This window comes from Macaca mulatta, chromosome 3, assembly GCF_049350105.2.
Source record: "Macaca mulatta isolate MMU2019108-1 chromosome 3, T2T-MMU8v2.0, whole genome shotgun sequence".
Classification (NCBI taxonomy): Eukaryota; Metazoa; Chordata; class Mammalia; order Primates; family Cercopithecidae; genus Macaca; species Macaca mulatta.
This window is the reverse complement of record NC_133408.1, coordinates 143,774,070-143,795,057: the sequence shown is the minus strand read 5'-3', so window position 1 is coordinate 143,795,057 and position 20,988 is coordinate 143,774,070. Positions and strand designations below refer to the sequence as shown.

The window sequence follows — 20,988 nt, the reverse complement described above, 5'->3', positions numbered from 1 at the left end:
ATTTTATTAGTGTTTTATGTGATCTAATGTATGCATTTGTGCCAGCATTAGTGAGTGTGCATAGTTCAGAAGTAGTCTGTAAGTTTTCCTAAGAATGAGGACCCTTGAAATCCCTTTTAATCTTTTGATTATATGTACTTAACTTCATAGCATTAAAATGTACAGTGAAGTTGTGGCATCCCAGGAGATAAGAGTCTTTAAGAAGGAGTAATGTAAAAATGGAGTATGAACAAAATTATCCTTGAAAAATCTCTTAAATGTCCTATAAAGTTGAAAATACAAGTTTGTATATGTAAACCTGTACAATAATAAAAAATATAAATATATAGTACATAATAAAATATGCCAAATATGTTACAGAAATTTTAATTTCATAACAAAGTGCTTAGAGTTGAATTCAAGTAAGTTCAAAGTGTGTTGATTCATCCACAATATGCTCACTGTTAGGAATTTGGATTGAATATTTTACTTTTCCACATACAACTTTCTCACAAGTTGATAAGTGTTTATTTTCTATTTTGCATGTGCAGCCTCATATTTGTCTTTGTCTTTTCTCCCCTTAGAGACATCATTTTAGCTTTCCATCCATTTTTATTTATGGACATACTGCCAGTGGAAAGACCTATGTAACACAAACGTTGTTGAAAACTTTAGAGGTAAGAATAAAAATATTAAGTATTTCTTTGCCATTCTTTAATGTATAATATTGGTACTGAAGATTGTGAATCTCCACAAATACAAAATTGAACATACCACCTTTACATTGCTCTTCTTCCCATATTATCTTTCTCCATGAGTGAGCTACTGTAATTGACACAGTTGTCCAAACTTATACTTTCTTAACTGTTTCCTCATCTTCCCTCATTTAGTAAATCACATCAATAAACTTGATCTGTTGCTTCACATTCTTAAAATCATTTCTCCATCTACCTTTAATCCTAGCCATTGCTGCTAGGATTTACATTTACCATTGTTTTTTTCCACGTATTTCTGTAAGCCTCTTATTTGCAGTCTTCACCCAGCAGCCAGGCCTTGCAAATCTTAAGATCTTCAGAACAGTGTTCAAGTAATTTGCCCAATGTATAAGACCTTTCCTGAGCTGAATTTATCTTTTATAACACAGTGGTTAAGTGGGCTGTAGAGTCTGGCAGACTCATGTTCCTTTTTGGATTCACCAGTTAGTGCTTTCTCCATCTGCAAAGTTGGCTCACAGTGACAACATCTGGGATTAAGAGAATTAATTGTTAGTACATGGAAAGTGCTTTCTGCAGTACATAGTGTGTAGTAAGCACTCAATAAAGATTAGCTGCTATTATTGATGAGTATTGCCATACTCCCTTTCATATCCTACACCAGAGATGGGCAGTCTTTTTCTTAAGGGGCAGATAAGTAACATTTTGTACTTGTGGACCATGTAGTTTCTGTCTCACCTACTTGACTCTGCTGTATTGTGAAAGCACCCATGGGCATTCCCTGTGTGAATGGGCATGACTGTGTTTCAAAGCAACAGTATGTACAAAAACAGGTGGCTAGCCCACAGGCTTTGGCTTGCTAACCCTGTCCTCTAGCTCTAAGGATGTGTGTTTAGGATGGCATACTGAACTGTGTGTAGTTCCTGCTGTCTTACTTTCAAGCCATGGCACATGCTGCTCCCCTACTTGGAATGGGTTTCCTGTACTCGCTCTTCCTGTTACTTGGCAGATGCTTATTTATTTTGCCAGGTTTTCTTCTACTTATATTCTACAAAGTCTTTCCTGATCCTCTAGGCTGTATCAGATGCTCCCCTGTTTTGCAGCCTTAGCACCTTGTGCTTAATTCTGTCATAATATTTAGCCCTCTCAGCTGTGATTTTGTGTTTGTGTTTCCCTGGCTTTAGATTGTGAGTTTCTTGAAATTATCCCCAGCACTAAGCACACTACTTGGCACATATTAACTTGTGGATTTTAGCTTATTAACTTGTGGATTTCAGCTTTTGATCCCAAAGATCAGCTGTGCATTTTAAAAGCACATATGCCTGGGCTGTATACTAGACTTCAGAATCTGAGTGTACAAGGTCTTGGTCCAGGCATTTGTGTTTCAGAACCCGTTGAATGAAGTGCCCCCAAAATATGTGTTGAATAAAAGCAATAAAACCCAATAAGGAAGTTTTATATTTAAGGGCTGCATTCCATTTTTTTTTTTTTTTATCACATTGTAGTTTCTGCTGCTACTTAATCAGTGTAATATATGATTATTGTTACTACTGATACAGGGACTCAGACAGGCACTTAGAATATGCTGCCTTTAAAGGTCATGGATAGCACAAATGCTGTAAGCGAGACACTATTCATAACAGAGATATTGTGGACTGTTGTTCGTAAAGAAGTGAGAGTGAAGTGAGTTAGCAAATGCTGGTGAAACTGTCCCCAAGTAAGTTTAATGTGGCTTTAGTGACACTGTTATTCAGAGAAGGAAAAGCTTCCTTATTGGATACAAGTTTATAAAATCACTAAAAATAGTTACAAATTCCATTATTTGTGCCAAATGCCACAAGTTATCTTCCTCAGAATGAATCTGCTTTTGTGATCTTATTTTGAGGATAGACTGTATTTGTGAGCAAATCTCGTTTGTGTCCTTATTACTTCTGGAGTTACCTCATTTTGATATTTTGATAGTTTTTTAAATGAAGGGCTAGTTGTTTGTTTGTTTGTTTTTTGAAATGGAGTCTTGCTCTATTGCCCAGGTTGGAGTACAGTGGTATGATCACAGCTCATTGCAGCCGTGAATTCCTGGGCTCAAGTGATACTCCCACCTCAGCCTCCCAAGTAGCTGGGACTTACAGACGTACTCCACCAGGCCTGTCTAATTTTTTTTATTTTTTAAAGACGGAGTCTCACTGTGTTTCCTAGGCTGATCTTGAACTCCTGGGGTCAAGTGATCCTCCCACCCCTCCTAAAGCACTGAGATTACAGGCAGGAGCAGTAAAGAGCTAGTGCTTACAGTCCTTATAGGAGGATTGCTATGGTTTCTAACTCTTAAAATTCTTTTTTTTTCTTTTGACTTAAGTTTATTCAAGGATATTATATTAAAGTTACAAGTGTGAAATTCCTATTAAGAATTTTAACATTCAAATATACTTAGATTTCTTTTTTTTTTAAAAACGAAGACAGAGTCTCGCTATATTGCCCAGGCTGGTCTTGAACTCTTGACCTCAAAGTCTTGGCATTACAGACATGAGCCACCATTCCTGGCTGATTTCTTTATAAGAATTCTTTATAGGAAAGTACAAGTTTGCTTTGAATTTCCATAAGAAAGAAATGGCAAGCTGAAAGAAATAATTGAAGAGAGTTTAATGAAGGGACAATTTTATAAAGGTTGAGGACATTTTATGGGAATCACTAAGGGATGATGGTACACCAGGGCCTTTACCACCTCTAGGCCTGAAGGGACCATAGAAAGGAGCTGTTACTGGAACCCTACAAGAGGTGTAACCTTAGAAGAGGGGCTGTCCAACTTGATCTTTGGTAAAAGAGTATCCACTGCCAAGCTAGGGCCGCTGAGGGGTCATGGTGGGAGTCAAGGAAATCAATATCCAAACTTCTGTCCCACCATTCTCCCTTAGTCTCCTGCTGGTTCTTTCTATTGGCTTCTCCATCCACAGCCAGAAAGTAAGAGAGTCTGGGTGATGTAATTCTGTAGCTGTCAGGCTCTTGGGGCATGGGGTGGGTTTGGTGGGATGTAGATTTAGAAAGGCAAATGGAGAATATCAGCAGAGCCATTATTGTGTCTGTGTGTTTTCTTCTTTTCTTACAGTGTTTTGGTTTTCGTTTTCAGCTCCCACATGTCTTTGTGAATTGCGTTGAATGCTTTACCTTGAGGCTGCTTTTGGAACAAATTTTAAACAAATTGAATCATCTTAGTTCTTCAGAGGATGGATGTTCTACTGAAATAACCTGTGAAACATTTAATGATTTTGTTCGCTTGTTTAAACAAGTAACCGCAGCTGAAAATCTCAAGGATCAGACTGTATATATTGTAAGTAATTTCATTTGATTAGATCATCTCTTATGTTGAAAACCAATAATTTATTAGATCAATTTTCATGTATTTGTTTTGAGTCTCATTATGTACAGTGCTCTGTGCCAGATGCTTTTGTATACAGAAATGTGTTAAACATATTCCTTATCCAAGGGAAGCTTCATTTAATAGAAAAGGTATGACACATACATGTGACTACATGTAGGATGTGATAAGTGATTATCACCAGATGCAAAGTATTGACTGTGTATCCAATACAGCTTCATGAGGTATTAGCATTTGAGACAGACCTAAATGAATCAGAGTATTCTAGGAAAAAATTGAAGTAGAGGATTTTCAGATAGAATTATATAAGTAAAGGCATGCAGCTGAAAATGGAGACCAGAGAATACCAAATAGTCTAGTTTTAGTGGGTTATAAAGTATGAAGGGAGAAAAAGAAGACTGGAAGATAGGTTGGGGCAGATCATGGAAGGTCTAGAAAACTATACTAAAGCACTTTATTTAATTTCTTAGGGAGTGGATAGAAGGTAGTGAAGACTTTAGAGCAACAAATATGCCTGATTACTCTGAAGACATGTTAAAATGATCATCTTTGGAATTGGATAAGAACTAACCAAGACTGGATAGTTTATAAAGGAAAGAGGTTAATTGGCTTACAGTTCAGGATGGCTGGGGAGGCCTCAGGAAACTTATAATCAGTAGAAAGCAAAGGGGAAGCAAGGCATCTGCTTCACAAAGTGGGAGGAAGGAGAAGCTCCTCATAAAATCGTCAGATCTCATGATAACTCACTATCACAAGAACAGTATGGGGGAACCACCCCCATGATTCATTTACCTCCACCTGGTCTCTCCCTTGACACATGGGGATTATGGAGATTACAATTTAAGATGAGATTTGGATGGGGACACAAAGCCTGACCACACCATTCCACCCTTGGCCCCTCCCAAATCTCATGTCGGTTTCACATTTCAAAGCCAGTTGTGCTGGGTAATTTATAAAGAAAAGACATTTATTTCTCACAGTTCTGGAGGTTAGGAAGTCAAAGGTTGAGGTCCCCGCATCTGGCAAGGTCCTTCTTGCTGCCTCCTCTCATGATGAATGGTAGAAGTACAAGAGAGGACAAGGGTGAGAGCAAGAGGTGGCAGAAGTCCCTTTTATAACAAAGCCATTCTTGCAATAAGCCATTCCTTTGATAACAATATTAATTCATTGATGAGGACAGAGCCCTCATGACTTAATCGTCTTTTATGCAGCTCCACTTCCCAATACTGCCGCACTGGGGATTAAGTTCCAACACATGAACTTTGGGGGACATAATCAAATCATGTCATTTTGTAAAGGCTTTGTAAATGCATTTCTTCTTCTTCTTTTTTTTTTTAAAAGGTTCTAGATAAAGCAGAGTATCTAAGAGATATGGAAGCAAATCTTTTGCCTGGATTTCTTAGATTACAAGAATTGGTAAGTAATGTGAGAGAGTGCTTTTTCCCCACAACTTAATCAATGGATTGTGTTGTAAAATTTTTTCATTTTGCTATTTGATAGGTGAGAATTAGTATTTTAATATAATTGTAGTTTGCATTTCTCTTATCAGTAAAGCTCAGTATTTTTTTCATAGTAAAATCAGTTAGTGATTTCATAGCATTTATTCTTCAATTATTTTAGCTTTTCCTCTCTAATTATGAAGCTACTGCTTTCTATTAAAAGTTTTTAGATGTTGCTAGAATAAATAGCAGAGGGCCAGACTTTAAAATCTCAAGGATTTTAAAATTTTCTTTGCATTTCAAAATAAGGATAATCTAAAATAAGAATAGCATGGCTATTCTGGCTCATCTGGATTTCTATCTTATAACCTCAGTGTCAGAGTTTACTTTTGTATTTCAGTTTACTCTTGTGTTGGCTTCACAAAGTACAGTAAGTCCTCACTTAACATCTCAGGAGATTCTTGGAAACTGCAACTTTAAGTGAAACAGCCTACAACAGGTTCTTCCTTACCTTCAGCATCATTTCATTATAACATTGTTGAGGAAAAAAATTGGTTTCATTATATGTTGCGCTTAAAGTCAGTTTCTCAGAACCTATCAACAACATTAAGTGAAGGGTTACTAATTAATACTACTGTGATTGTCATGGCCCAATAAGAAAAGAACAGGGGTGGACTTACTAGGTATTTGTGTCAGGTGAAAGCCAAATAATATCACAGATAAAGCAGGGTTTTGTAATCGTTTGAATAAGGAAGATTGGTGAGAGAAATAGCTGTGGTTATTTCCAGGTGGAACCATATTCACTGTATTCACAAAGGGAATAAAGGTTTAGTTTGAGCGAAACAGTACTGTTCAATATATTCAGTTAATATTAATTTAAATTTTATTGGTTTTATGGTTTGTATTTATAAATTTATTTTGGTTTTATAATTTTATAAGTGCTTTGAGCATAAGCAGTTTATACCTACCTAATTTTATGTTTGCATGTGTTAAAGTATTAAGTAATATTATAATAAAGTAAATACTTGGGAAGAAGTGCTTAAAGCATATCTGCCTTTCAAAGTTAAATACGTTATTCAAATTTGAGAATCTGCTAGAAGTTTAGAGAGGCCACTGAAATCATTGTGTGCCCAAGGCCGACTCCTGAAGTTTACTTTTAGTAGTAGTTGAGGGAGGGGAGGTATAGAGAGGACAGGATAATAAGCGTAGCTATTGGTGGCCTATTCTGGAAGTTAACCTCACACAGTCTTGCTTTTCTTGGTTTCATTAACTCTTGACATTTTATTACTGAGACTCAAGACCTGTCTTCTTTGAGTAGATGTCTCCTATTTCCTTTCCTTTTATTTGTTTGTTTCATTTGTATTTGCGGGTTTTTGCATATGCATCCACTATTTCCTATTGCTTTGCTCTAGAACTCACCATCTGGTATCCAGAGTGCATTATTGTCTTCTTGCCTTTCCAGTATAGATCACCCTATTTTTTCCTCCTTATGCCTAGTAATGGTGGTCATACATCCCTTTACAACAATTAGGACTTTTGACCATTTTTTAGTTTCAATTATAGAAATTGTTTGAAGAAAATTAAAAGATTTAGAGTAATCTCAGCTGAACTGGGAAAGAGAATTGTTTTGACATTTCTGGAACCATGCTTGATTTTTAAAAATGTATTTCATTTAAGAGAAATCTGGCAAAAGCATTTCTCATTTTTTAATATTAAGTAATTAAGTAAAAGGAAGTTTAAAATATGATGAATATCATATATACTGAAAGTACTTATCAGATGAATAGATAAGAACATTACCAACTTAAAATCTTTCAGCTCGATAAATATCCTCTTCTTTTTAGCCTCTCAATGTATTTAAACTGATTTTATAAAATGCTTTTAGGTAATCATATTTTTATAGCAAAAACAATTCAGTAATTTGTTATCAGGATTGTGATTAGGGCATGTTATTTTACTGCTATAGAAATAAATTCAGAGATTCTTAAAAGAATCAGACCCAATGTGATGGCTAATGCCTGTAATTTCAGCACTTTGAGAGGCTGAGTCAGGAAGATCACTTGAGTCCAGGAGTTCAAGACCAGCCTGGGTAACTTATAGAGACCCTGTCTTTACAAAAGATACAGAATTTAGTCAGGTGTGGTGGCACATGTCCCAGCTACTTGAGAGATATAGGAGGATCACTTATGCCTGGGAGGTTGAGGCCACAGTGAGCTGTGATTATGCCACTGCACTCCAGCTTGGGTGTGTGACAGTTTGCAAATGGATGAACTCCTTGATTAGGTTTTCTAAATAAGGTTTATTAATATGCAAATAATTTGTTATAGGTTAGAACTTCGGGGGATTTATTTGAAAGAAAAATCCAAATGGAAATACTGCTCTGATTAAGATTTTTAAATACAAAGTTACTTTTATTTCTTTCTTTTACAGGCTGACAGAAATGTGACTGTTCTCTTTCTCAGTGAAATTGTTTGGGAAAAGTTTCGTCCAAATACTGGATGCTTTGAGCCATTTGTCTTGTATTTCCCTGATTACAGCATAGGTAAACCTTAAAACATTGTTTTGGCAAATGTTATGCAGGAGAATAGTTTTTGTTGTTTGAAAGATCAAACTAGCATATTCAAATGGAAATACTTATGATAAAGTATTTGAATATCAAATGGGAATATCAAAGTATTAAACTGTTAAGGTTTGCTGCCAATCTCAAATAAGATGTTTGTATTTCTGCACTTAAAAAATTTACTTTGGAACTGTGAGAGATTATTGTATAATTACTAATTTTTTTTGGATGAGCAACTCTCATATTTGTGCTAATGTATCTTCATTTTTTTAGTCAGTACATTAAGATGTATATGTAGTGTAATTATGACATCTGTACAAATAATCAGACTAGACTTGTAAAGCATATTGAGTGTGTTGAAATCTTCATTTACTGTATACTTGGGTTAAATACCATGTTGTGCTTACATCTTTTGATTTTATAAATCTCATTTTCTTTACTGTAACTCATATGGTACCAATTACTAGCCCTTGTGTTTCTTATTTTCTTGGGGACTGCATTTAATCTTAAATTTCATAGATCCTGATGCTTTTGGTCTTTGAAAGAACACAGTAGCTTTTTGTGTTGCTGAATAGCTTTGTGGATTAATACTGGGCTGTCATACAGAGATGATACTTGGGATTCAGAGATTATAACTCTGAAGTATAAGATGGTTAGCAGTCTATAAAAAAAATAGCATTCCATGACCTTGGCCTCATTAACACTATCCCTCTGAACTAATCAGCTGTAAACATACGTTAAGATTAACACATTTTTGTCTGTTTTCACCAGAACAGCAGTCAAATAACACCTTCTGTCTTAGCTAATTAGCTGAATTTTTTTTTTTAACAGCAACCCAAAATAGATGGAGTCCTTAATGTCATTGATTTCTCATCCATAAAAATCCCAAAATAAAGGTTAGGAGGAAAAGTGATAAAGGATTTTATTTAAAAAAAAAAAAAAATCTGTACCTATGTCAGTACTGTTCTTCATAGTTCAGTTTTTTTATGACCCATTTTAAGTACTGAAAAACTATTTAGAATTTAAGAAAATTATTAAAAAAGTAGATTTTATACATTTCAGTCAAGTTGAATTAATAATGTAAGTAATTATAGAATTAAATTTTAAAAATTCTATAATTTAAATTTATAGATTTAAAAATTTAAAAAGTAAAGATACAAAGCAGCATAGATAGAGGGTTTGAGGACAAAAGTAAATAAAATGGTCTTAGTAATTTTAGTGAGTATAGGATAATAGATTTTTGCAAAGTGTATAATAATGGAGCCAAGTTAAATTCTGATTATGAAATTTTAGGGCATTTTTCATATTCAGTTTTTTTTTTTTTTTTTTAAAGCAGAAACACTGTAGTCAGACAAAAAGCCATTCAGAAGGGGAATGTTAATAGATAAGTTGAAATTATGGTTAAGTGTGGAACCAGGGCAAAGAGATTATCTAAGTGGTTAGTGTTATCCTGTCACAATAACTTGAAACATGTCATTTTCAGGAATATGGTGTCTGATTTTAAGGACAGCTGTCCTCTTAGCAGTTATGGCTAGGAGCTCAGTTTGGAAGTCTTGTTTTCTGGTCTTTACCTCATGCAGACTACTCATCTTTTGGTGATGGATATTTTTTCTTTAGAGAGATTATAATGTACTTGATTAGGTTTTTGGTTTAGTTATTGTGTCAGTTTGGATAGATTAAGTTATGTTCTGATAACAATCTGAAATTTCAGTGATTACAGTTTCCTACTTAAGAACATTTGTACTGCTATTGTCTTACATTTTACTTCTATATTTATTATAAACCGTGTAATACTATATTATAAACCTCAACTATTATTATAAACCTCAGATGTTAAATATTATTATTTTGGCTTTAAAAAAGTAACAGGACAAGAAAGAAAATAACTTTTATTGTTTATCCTGCTGGGGATTTGTTGAGTTCTTAAGTCTGTGGGTGTATAGTTTCATCAGCTTTGGAAAAATTTCGGACAGTATTTCTTCAAATATTTTGTCTGCCCCCTCACCTTTTCTTCTCTATCTTTTTTGTGTGGAATTGCATTGTAATTGCATAATTGCATTATGTTAGAGCACTTTATATTGTCCTACTGAAAGTCTGTTTATTTAAATTTGAAATCTTTGTGTGTGTGTGTGTGTGTGTGTGTGTGTGTGTGTGTGTGTGTGTTTTATTTGGGTTTTTTTTTTTGTTTGTATGTCTTTCAGTTCACTGGCTTTTTTTTTTTTTTTTTTTTTTTTTTTACAAGTGTCTAGTGGGCAGCCAATCTCATCCTGTAGAATTTTCATTACTGATCTCATTATGCTTTTGTTTTCTTTTATATCCTTGAGCATATGAGCATATTTATAATAGTTGTTTTAATTTTCTTGTTTACTAATTCAATTACCTCTTTTGTTTCGGGTTTATTCCCTCCAACTAATTTTTCTCCATCTTGGGTATCCGTTATGCTTCTTCATGGGTCTAGTAGTTTTTTATTGAATTATAGACATTGTGTTTTTTATTGTGTTTTGGACTTTTTTCTCATTAGCATATTTAATTACTTACAGATACAGTTGACTCTTTTAAGGCTATTTTTAAACTTTTTTTGGAGAGATGATCCAGAGTAGCCATTATACCAGGGCTAATTTTAGCTCTACTTCTAAGACATAGTTTTTCTGGAATCTCTACTGAATGCCCTGTGTGTTTAGCATGGTCTCTGCCTTCTGACTAGTGGCAACATGAAAAATTCACAGCCCTGTGTGAATTCTGGGAATTGACATATAGCTCTCCAATGATTGTTTTTTCCCTAAAAATTGTTCTTGCATGGCTTTATAGGGTTTTACCCTATGCATACACAGATTGGTATTAAGCTAAGACTTGAGGGGAACCCCTGTACAGATTTCTGGAGCTCTTTTTTGGCACAGCTTCCTCGCCTCAGATACGCTGCCCTGCAAATTATAGCTATCTCAGCTCTCTCGGCTCTGGTCTCTGTCTCCTCAACTCATTAGGATAAATGAGCTCCTTTTGGAAGTCTCCTTGCACCACAGTCTTAAAATTACCTCTTGTTAGAAAGCTTGGCTGATGGTAGGACTCACCTTATTTGTTTACCTTTTCTAAGGTATTATGGTCCGTTACTGCCATTTGTTTGATATTTGAAAATAGTTGTTTTCTATAGTATGTCCAGTTTTTAATTGATTATTAGAGGAGGGTATTTCTGGATGCTCCTACTCCCTCACAACTGGAAGCAGAAGTCTCTCTGCAACTTAGGAGGGGCTTTTCTTTGCACATTAGCCTATACTTGGATAGTGAAATTTTAAGACCCAAGGAGACCAACCAGTGGGTTTCTCCTACCCTTTATTTACTACCCAATGATATGCTGTTTTCAGCTTTCTGATATAGATGGGATTTTTTTTTTCATGAATTTGAATAGTCCTAGACTGTTAGAGCTGGCATGACTTGCTTATTATAGAGTTATACTCTGAGAGTTTTGTCTGCAGTCTATAAACAAGTTGCTAGGTTACTTTTACAACAACACAGTGAGGATTCCGATTCTTATAAGACTTTCATCAGGGCTGAAATGGGCCAGTGATAACGTCTAATCAACTTTCTTATGGGATACAGAGGGCTACGTATAAGGAATACCCAGATAGAGATGTTCAGGGGGTACTTAGAAATGCAATCTGAGCTGGAGACTCAACTGTTTTCCAAATTTTCTTACCCATTCATTTATAGAAGTTTTTTCTTGTTTTTTGTTGTTGTTGTTGTTGTTGTTTTTCCCCGCTTGTTCATCTCTGTGATCATTTATCTCTTCCCTCCATCTCTCTTTTCTTACATCCATCCAGTTATTTGGTAGGTTTTATAGGTAGATATCTTTGTTCTAAGTTTTTTGGTACCTTTTAGAAATTTTCAATATATTAGCTATTTCCCCATGCCTAGTTAAAAAAACTTAGTGACATTATATTTAAAGTTTGCTGTTAGAATGTAAAAGTGCATAGACTCCAAAGGGAAGTTTTTCTTTTATTTTTATTTTTTCAGCAGTTTTGAAACAAAAAAGCAAATTCAGTAACAGTGTCTCATCTAGTATCCATTCGGGATAATATTCTAAGTATAAAACTAGGCTTTGAAGTTTTTTTTGTCAACTTCTGTGTTTAAATATTCCTTAATAGAGCTATTTCTAAACTTCTGTTTATAAATTTTCAGATCGTTTATATATATTTTTTGATCTTGTACCTGTGTCTAATTGATTCGCAGGCGCAAAAGTGATTAAAATCAATGGTAAATGGCCTTACTAAAAATACTAACTTACTGGGAACCTTAAACAAAAGGAAATTCACATGATTAGAATATCCTGGAAGAGTTTTTACCTGTAATTTTTGCAAAAAACTTGAGCCTTCTGAACTAGGTTTAAAGTTCTAGTCATACGCAAAGAGCTCTTAACTAAGAAGTCTAAGGAGACCATTGCACCAAGAAGTCAGAGGATCTTACGATAAGGAATGAATGTCTAATTGATTCCTGTATTATGACTGGGAAATTTTGAATAATATATGGTTGTTTCTCTTTAAATTTTACTGTGTTTCTAAAATATGATTATTTCCAGCAGGGTTAAGTATAAGGTTAGGACTCTTAACGTGATATTTTATAAAGAGCCTGAGATATAACAGAAGTAGAGTAAAGATATCAAAGTTGTAGGGAGAAAACATGTTTTATAAAAGGGGGAATAACAAAGTAAGGACTAGGATCAGGTGATGATTATTGTAAAAAAATTAATTATTTTCATTTTACAAAACATGAGCATTTTCTAGTTTGTTGGCAGTTTATGTACTATACCCTTTTTTTTTCCTAGTTGATTTACTTAATAGGAAGAAAAACTAGAATCTACAGTATTTTTTCCCTTGTTACTGTTTTGCCAGTCATAAGGTTCTTGAGATTTTCTTTAGCTGTCGTTTTCTATTTGTCTTAATATTTAATAATTTTTTTTTACAGTTTCAAAATTTCAATTACATTTTCAGAATTATTTTTACTCAAAACACTTCTGACACCAAATGTGTGGGGTATTTTTGTTCACCCAACAACAAATTCTTCAGTTCTCTAGATATCAAGTGGGTGTCCTAAAATTCAATTCACTTCTGACACTAACTACCAGAAGTTAGTGCAGACCTCACAAGTTAAGGACTTAGTCCTATAAGAATATTAGCACTTCAGACACCAGTCTAAGTCCCAGGTTTCTACCTGTACTCCTGAAAACTGGTTATAAATTGGGGTTTCACATGACCCCCTCCTCAGGTTTGAATGAGGTAGATATCTTTGTTTTTTTTTGCTAGAAAAATTTGCTAGAATGGCTCACCAAACTCAAGAAAACAACTTTACTTATTCCGTTTATTGTAAAGGATACAAATGAACAGCCAGATGAATAGATACACAGGATAAGGACCAGTGGGGTCCCAAGCCTAGGAGCTTCTGTCCCTGTGGGGCTGGGGTGTGCTACCCTCTCAGCATGCGGATATATTTACTATCCTGGAAACTCTCAGAACCTCATCATTTAGGATTTTTTATGGAGGTGCCATTATATAGTCATGATTTGATTAAATCGTTGGTCATTGGTCGTGGATTCGATCTTTAGCCCTTCTCCTTTTCCCAAGGACAGGAGGTGGGGCCTTGATATGGTTTGGCTTTGTGTCCCCACCCAGATCTCATCTTGAATTATAATCCCATAATCCCCACATGTCATGGAGGGACCTGGTGGAAGGTAATTGAATCATGGGGGCGGTTCCTCCATGCTGTTCTCAACACGCTGAGTTCTCAGGAGCGCTGTTGGTTGTATAAGTGTCTGGCATTTCCCCTGCTGGCACTCATTCTCTCTCCTACTGCACTGTTAAGAGTGCCTTCCACCATGATTATAAGTTTCCTGAGGCCTCCCTAGCCATGCAGAACTGTGAGTCAATTAAACCTCTTTTCTTTATAAATTACCCAGTCATGGGTATTTCTTCACAGCAGTGTATGTGAGAATACAGGCCTCTAATCACTTGGTTGGTTCCTCTGACAACCAGTCCCCATCCTGAAGCTATCTAGGGGCCCACTGTATTAGTCCATTCTCACACTGCTATAAACATACCTGAGACTGGGTAATTTATAAATTTATAAAGAAAAGAGGTTTAATACACTCACAGTCTGTGCACTGTACAGGCTTCTGCTTCTGGGGAGGCCTCAGGAAACTTGCAGTCATGTTGGAAGGTGAAAGGGAAGCAAACACATCTTCACAAAGTCAGCAGGAGAGAGAGCCTGAAGGGGGAATTGCTGCACACTTTGAAACAACCAGATCTCATGAGAACTCTATCTCAAGAACAGCGAGGGGGAAGTCTGCTCCGTGAATCAGTCACCTCCTACCAGGCCCCTCCTCCAACACTGAAAATTTCAAATGAGATATGGGTGGGGACACAGAGCCAAACCATATCACCCATCAAGAAACACCTCATTAGTATAAATCGAGGTATGTTTTAAAAGGGCTTCTTATGAGTAACAAAAGATACTCCTCTTATCCTTCTCATTCAGGAAATTATGAGGGCTTTTAGAAGCTCTGTGCCAGGAACCGGGGTGAAGATCAAATATATATTTTTTATTATATCACAAATCACACTTTTCTATTCTAATCTTGTAATAGTTTTATTATTTCTTGATTATTGCTGGGTTTGGGTTTTTTTTAAATACCTTTGTTATAAAATGCTTGAAGATATGATTAGGGTACTGTGTTAATTATTACAAGTTATTTTGTGTCCTGTGAACAGGCAACCTTCAAAAGATCCTGTCCCATGATCATCCTCCAGAGTATTCAGCTGATTTCTATGCTGCCTACATTAACATTCTTCTTGGAGTTTTCTACACTGTTTGTCGAGATTTGAAAGAGCTCAGACATCTGGTAAATGAATATTTTGCTTGTATATATATATGTGTGTGTGTGTGTGTGTATAAATATATGTGTATATATATCTTTCAATATTTTCCATGTAGAAATGGTGTGAGAAACTGAAGGTTAGAAACTGAAATTTTATTCTGGAAATTTGCATATGGCCTCTTGAGGCTAACATACCGTAAGAAGGTAGATGTTTGTGGGTTAGTACAAACTTTGCTTGTTCTGATCAGAAAAATATCATTCTCAGATCTTCTCACTCTTCCTTGTTTTTTCTCTAATTACAGAAAATGCAGAACTCCATTAAAATCAAAATGAGGAATAACAGAAAAGAGATGTAAAAATTTGAGCAGTTTTACAACTCTGTTAATATTTTGTAACAGATTTTGTTCAAGTTTTATGTATGCAGTGATTGAGGTCTAGAATCTAGATGGATTTGAGTATGGTCAGAAGCTTTCATTGCAGGTCTTTCATTAACCACTGACCCTGAGCTGGTAATCTTTGTATAGATGGTTCTTTTTAATTTTTTTTTTTTAAACAATTAGAATAGCTGTTTATATATCTTAGTTTGGAAAATGTTGATGTTGAATTTTTCTTTGACCTTTTTTGTTTAATTGTGGGGATGGGAAAGGAAGGAGACAAGAATTTCTAGTTTCCCTTTTAGAAATCCTTAATTAATAATTAAGATCTTAGCTCCATTTAACAGAAAATAGTAATATATCTGAGGCTGGAAAACAGTCACTTTCAAAATAACAGATTCTATGTCTCTTAGCACATTTTCTTCACTTTGTTCTTTTTCTCTTTCTGCCCTGAAAAGTGTTACTTAGTTTCAGTGTGTGTTTGAGACAGAACATAGAAGGCAACTATTTAAAATTACGCTCACATTTAGTATGTTTTTGAAAGTTTCAGATTTCAGGGCTCCTCTGATTTGCATGTAGATTTCAGACATCTTCTCAGTTAGGAAAAAACAAAACTGTTTTTCCAGTTCCAGTTTATCACTGACATTCCTCTAGAGGTTGGATGTCTTGGGATCCCTGGCTTCTGAGGGAAATGGTAACACAAGAGACAGAGAGGAGAGGGTCAGGAAAACGCACCTGGGTGAGATGGACTTAGGAGCAAATAATCCTCCTCTGTCTTTACTGGAAAGTAACTTGCAGTTACCACTGTTTAGCACTCGAATCCTGTGGGAATCTGTGCTGGCAGCCATTTCAAAGTAGATTATAAAGTATAAGAAGAAAAAATTTAGGGAAAATATCTATGGGAAAATAAAATGTAAAGAGAGAAATATATATTTAAATATAGTATTTTTAAAAGTTCTTTGGGTTTCACTGAGGAATGATTTTATTTAGGGTAAGGTTACAGCTTTCTTAAAAATCATATTCATAAATGTGAAGTATGGTTTAAGTCTTATACTACTATTGGTAATAATAAATACAGAAAAGGATCCTTAAACATTAGAGAAAAATAGCACAGTGTTCTTAGTTTTCTCTATATATAGAACACAGAAAAATAAAGTTACTCATTTTCCTTTTTTCTTCAGATATATAGTGTTGTTTGTATTTGTCTCAAAGTTTGTAAGTGGCATATTTCTTGAAAGTTTATTAAATCGCCTGAAAAATATTCTTTTCAGGGATCTTTTCTAGAAAGATGCTTTATGAACTGATATTTCTGTATTTCTTAGAGGCTAGTTCTATAGGTAGCTTAAGATAGGAGAAAATAAAGTACTACTTTGATACTCATTTAGGTTTGTTTTCTCTGACAAACCTTATGATACTGCCTTTTTAACTGTTATTCATAAATTCTTAAACATATTTTAGTGTTTTAGTGTTTCAACCAAAAAGAAAATCAATACAGTTGCCCCTTAGTATACTTGGGGGATTGGTTCCAGGACCAGTCCCATGTATATCAAAATCTGAGCACACTCAAACCCTGCAATCAACTCTGCAGAACCTGAGTATATAAAAGTTAGCCCTCCATACACATGGGTTTTGCATTCCCTGAATACTATGTTTTTGATCTGTGTTTGTGATCTGCACTTGGTTGAAAAAAAAATCTGTGGACAAGTGGACCTTCACAGTTCAAACCTATGTTGTTCAAGGGTCAATTGTTTATTTTGATAAGCCAAATTGTGTACCAGTAGCTGTTAACATTATGACACTTTAGTGTTATTAAACTATGCTTAGATCTGAAAATCTAAAATGACGGTAAGGAAGTTTGGCTGAAGCGAATAATGTCTTCTTGATTCTTCTTCTCTACACTTAATATTAACCAAATTTGGAAGATTTTTCTACTTTAAATAATTGTTTTTTATGAAGTAGAATAGGAAGAAATTAATGATTTGGTTCGTAGTTTTCTGTTATCTACTTCTATAGTTACACATTTATATATATCTTTTTTCTATGCCTCATTGAATTATTTTGATATGAAATACTTGGGAACAAACATACATATATATATATTTTTTTTAAATAAATGGAAGCAGTATGTTTTTAACCAGTTTGCTTAAACTACTGTTCAGTAGAATTCCAATGTTGATTCATAGAAAACTAATAAGTAGTTCTAATTAGTTAATTAGTACTCCTCAAACTTTAGAATACATAGAATTTCTAGAGAGATCGTTAAACATAGATTCCTGGATCTCATCCTCAGAGATTCTGATTTGGTAGGCCTGAGATGATGCCAAGAACTTAGATTTATAACAATCTCAGGTAGTGCTGCCAATCCAAATACTTTGAGTCATATGAAACTCGATGATGTTTAATTGATGAGAATGTTCAGACGTTAGAAAATAACAGTTAATTATTTGGGCTTGAGGTTTTTCATTATATGTTTTATGGTTCTGTATGACATAAATATAACCTAAAAGTACAAATAATGCTTTGTTACTGTAGGGAAGTTCATATTTTTACCCTGCAGTTTTGGTAATTTGAATCTATAAAACAAACTAATAATAGATTCATGGGAAAAAGGCATACAAATTTATTTTTTAATTTTAATTTAATTTTATATTGAGTTCCAGGATACATGTGCAGGACGTGCAGGTTTGTTACATAGGTAAAATGTGTGCCATGGTGGTTTGCTGCACCTATCAACCCCTCACCTAGGTATGAAGTCCTGCATACATTAGCTATTGCATACAAATTTATTAATATGCATATGGGCACAGGAGCCTTACACAAAATATGACACTCAAAAGGTGGGGGGCAGAAAGGGGGGCCAACTGATTCAAATTTTTATACCATCCTGAGGCTACAGAAAGAAAATGGGCTTGGAGCATGGCATAACAGGTTATTGGAGGGAAAGGAGGAAAGACATGGTTAGGGAAGGCACTCTTGTTGTGCAAATGAAACCTCATAGGTAGCAACTTCCAGAAAGAATAGATGGTAGCCTGTGCTAAGTTTCTCTGTCAGACCTTCAAAGGTGTCAGACCCTCAAATCTCTTTCTTGAGAGTTAGTCTTTCCTAGATCCAAGGTGGGAGATGATCAGAGAAAGCCTGCTTGCATCTGCTGTTTTCTTATTTCCTCTACAGATGCAAATCTCCCTCACAAAAAGCAGCTTTTCAGGGCTATTCTTGTGCTTGCAACCCTTCTGATTAGCCGTATCAAAATATACCAAAGAAGTGTATTTTTGGTGAGACACTCCATTCTCCTAATTTTGTATACAGAGGCAGAATTTAGCCAATTAAAGAATATTTTGTGTTGTGCTATCATTATTGGTATTTTTGCTGTTTTGTTATAGTAATAAGCTACAATTACATTTTTTTTAAGACAGAATCAGGGTCTTGCCATGTTGTCCAGGCTGGAGTGCAATGGCTGTTTACAGGTGCAGTCACAGCACACTACAGTCTTGATCTCCTGGGCTCAAGTGATCCCCCTGCCTCAGTCTGAGTAACTGGGATTACAGGCGCATGCCACTACATATAATTACATTTGACTTGAGCAAATGTGTTTAAGTAAAATTTCTTGAATATTAATACAGATTTTACTTGAAAAATAAATGTCTAATTGTGATCAATCAGTGCTTTTCTCTTCCCTTTTTTTTTTCTTTACTTACAGGCAGTACTTAATTTTCCTAAATATTGTGAACCTGTGGTTAAAGGAGAAGGTAACTGTGTAATTTTACTCATTAATATTTATTTTGAGAAAGGTTTTTACAAGATACAAATTACTGAAATTTTCTTCCCTTTGGGATAGCAAGTGAACGTGATACTCGCAAACTGTGGAGAAATATTGAACCTCATTTGAAGAAAGCCATGCAGACTGTTTATCTCAGGGAAGTATCAAGGTAATTTTCTATTTAGTATGCATACTATTTTTTATATCTTATTCAGGATATATACTCTCTCAGCTGAAATAACAGAGAGAGGGACTCTAAAAGAAAACCATACCTGTTTGAGAATTGGCATTGCAATGGGAAAGCACATGCTGTAGTAAACTCTGCATCTTCAGGGAGGTAAAGGAAGACAAGGTTTTTAAAGGAAGAATGAAGTGAATTACATAATTGTTTTGAGATAATTATTCTTCACTACAAGGATCTGTTTCAGTTCAGAGCTGGACAGGCAGTTGCTGGGCAGATGTCCTCATGGAGGTATTTTTTTGTGTAAGATTGCATTAGCCTTTACACAAGGTTATGTTTTTTTTCTGTCTTTTGTAATAGTTCGTTTTATCAGGCATTATGCGTGAGGAGCCTTCGTGGCCTTTCTTGGCCCTGTTTGTCAGGATTTTTAACACGTGACTCCATTTTGATTCTGACAACTTTTACTTTTTCCCCTTTTAATCAAGATTTTTCTCCAAAAGCATTGCTCATCAGTCATCCTGTATTTAGGTTTTTATTGTCCCTTGGTGCCAGAACGGACCTGTCCTGGGTTGTTGTCTGGTCACTTGTTGAAGGGAGTGAATGGTGGCTAGGAGTCAGTGTCAGAACCCTTTTAGCCACAAGGGAGGTTTGAAGGGAGTGGCTAAGTCTACCTAGAGTCCGTTGTTAAGTTTAATTTTGTCTGTTCCATAGGTGTTGGCTGTCATTGCAAAGTGCTTGGGCCAGCGTTGTTCTGTTAGAAGTTGTACTTCTGTAGAAATTGTTTTCTGAGACAGAGTTTCACTCTGTCGCCTAGGCTGGAGTGCAATGGCGCAATCTTGGCTTACTGCAACCCCTGCCTCCCGGGTTCAAGCAAGTCTCCTGTCTCAGCCTCTTGAGTAGCTGGGATTACAGGCTTGCACCACCATGCCTTACTAATTTTTGTATTTTTAGTAGAGACGGGGTTTCACCATGTTGGCCAGGCTGATCTCAAACTCCTGACCTCAGGTGATCCACCTGCCTCGGCCTCCCAAAGTGCTGGCGTTACAGACGTGAGCCACCGCACTTGGCCACTGCAGAAATTTGATGGGCAACAAGTACAAAGTTTACAAAAGAAAATACAAAGTAAAATGTATAGTAATATGACAATCCTAGTTTGTATAGTGCTTTTGAGCTGTGAACCTCGGCTTAAAGGGAACCTACTGAGTAAATCAGATGACCACAGGGAGTTACATGAGACTTCTAACTATGTGGCCTCTTTTCTTACTTGGTTTATGTAGGTCTCAGCTTTCCCAGAGGAATTTATTCAGGTACAGCTTGTGGTATTAGCAGTAACACAGACATTTCCTTATGTAACCAATAGATACAGATCAGTTTTATCATCTAGTATCATATGACTGAGTTGAAATAAAGCAGAGTGAGCTACAATTATATGAGGGATATTGCCCAAGTTGCCCACTAGATGGACTAAAGAATCTTTTAGGTCAGGTTCCGTCAACTTACCAGCAGTAGCTACTGATTGTGAAATTTCAATTATACCATTATCAAGTGAAAATGGTAGGCATTAAGAGGAGTAAGAGTCTCATTATGATGTGGAGTCTTGTTCTAATATCTTCGAAAAAACTGTTTCCACCATGAAACTGTCGACTTCTTATTCTGCTTTGTAGTTTGACTGTCTCTGATTATGGCATTTAGTGGTTTGTTGACCCTTCTGTGTGGTCCACACATCAGGTACAAGGTTTGTTCCTTAAAATTC

At 35.5% G+C, this 20,988-nt stretch overlaps 1 protein-coding gene across 2 annotated transcripts in view; it reads left to right on the top strand.

Annotated features, from left to right (window-relative positions):
• Window positions 1–20,988, top strand: part of ORC5 (origin recognition complex subunit 5) — an 84,186-nt gene that overhangs the window by 3,264 nt on the left and 59,934 nt on the right. For both annotated transcript variants that reach the window (XM_028844816.2, NM_001261088.1), the window contains 7 exon segments: window positions 564–656; window positions 3,814–4,014; window positions 5,404–5,478; window positions 7,932–8,043; window positions 14,817–14,947; window positions 18,995–19,043; window positions 19,133–19,223. In XM_028844816.2, coding sequence (XP_028700649.2) covers window positions 564–656; window positions 3,814–4,014; window positions 5,404–5,478; window positions 7,932–8,043; window positions 14,817–14,947; window positions 18,995–19,043; window positions 19,133–19,223 — 752 coding nt within the window.